We start from the raw sequence: 962 nt of genomic DNA on the forward strand, positions 1-962 counted from the left end.
CAAAATTCAGCCAAAGTCGTGCTGATCCAGGTCTGGGCTAGATTTAAGAGGACTGGCCACTCCCACTCCCTTGCTCTTGGAATTCTCATTTGCCATGTCTGAAGCCAGCTGGCTCTCCTGCATGGACAGGGTGGAGGGGCCCCGGGTGCAGGATGTCTAAACAGCCAGCCCAGGGAAGCCCCTCTGTGGGTCCAGATACCTGCAAGCCTACAGGGATGGTGTGAGGACCCTGCAGGCAGGAAGCCCCAGTGAATCCCGGTCGGCCCTCAGAGGCCGGGTCGTTGCTCACCAATGGTTCTTTTCAGGCATTAAGCTCTGGGGTTGCTTGTCATGCAGCAGTAGACTGTCAGGACAGAAGCTCAGCTTACCTGCGACAACCAGCACCCAGACGCGGTAAGCCCAGAAGAAGAGAACCAGGCTGAGGACGCGAGCCCCGACCATGCCCATCCTCCAGAGCTGCTGGCAGCCAAGGGCTGTCCAGGGTGCAGAGGAGTGGTCCGGCTTCACGGAGCGCAGGGATCGGGCGTAGCACACCAGGGCCCAGGAGAGCGTGGTCCAGGAGCACAGGGCACTCACTCCTGGAAGGCAAGCGGGACCCTAGGACCGCTAACCAACAGAACCTGCCTTCACAGAGGGCACCGCCACCTCCATGCAAACATGCAGGTCTGTCTCCATGCAGAAGAAACGAGGACTTGGGTACTCCTCCCCACCAAGGCAGGCTGGGCTCTCCGTGGGTTCACACTTAAGAAAAAAGGCTCAAGGGCTTCCCTGGTGGCTCAGTGGTAAAGAAGCCATCTGCCAATGCAGGAGACATGGGTTTGATCCCTGGTCTGGGAAGAAGATCCCATGTGCTAGGGAGCAACTCAGCCCGAGCACCACGACCACTGAGCCTGTGCTTGTGAGCCTGGGAGCCGTACCTACCGAGCCCACCTGCCACGACTACTGAAGCCCGTGCACCTGGA

The 962-nt window shown here is 59.6% G+C and overlaps 1 protein-coding gene across 1 annotated transcript in view; it reads right to left on the bottom strand.

The window, feature by feature from the left end:
* The window catches only part of XKR5 (XK, Kell blood group complex subunit-related family, member 5), a 19,042-nt gene that overhangs the window by 8,700 nt on the left and 9,380 nt on the right, over positions 1-962 (bottom strand). The window contains 1 exon segment of the mRNA XM_010854083.1: positions 369-578. Coding sequence (XP_010852385.1) covers positions 369-578 — 210 coding nt within the window.

The sequence above is a fragment of the Bison bison genome, unplaced genomic scaffold, assembly GCF_000754665.1.
Source record: "Bison bison bison isolate TAMUID 2011002044 unplaced genomic scaffold, Bison_UMD1.0 scf7180017864336, whole genome shotgun sequence".
Lineage (NCBI taxonomy): Eukaryota > Metazoa > Chordata > Mammalia > Artiodactyla > Bovidae > Bison > Bison bison.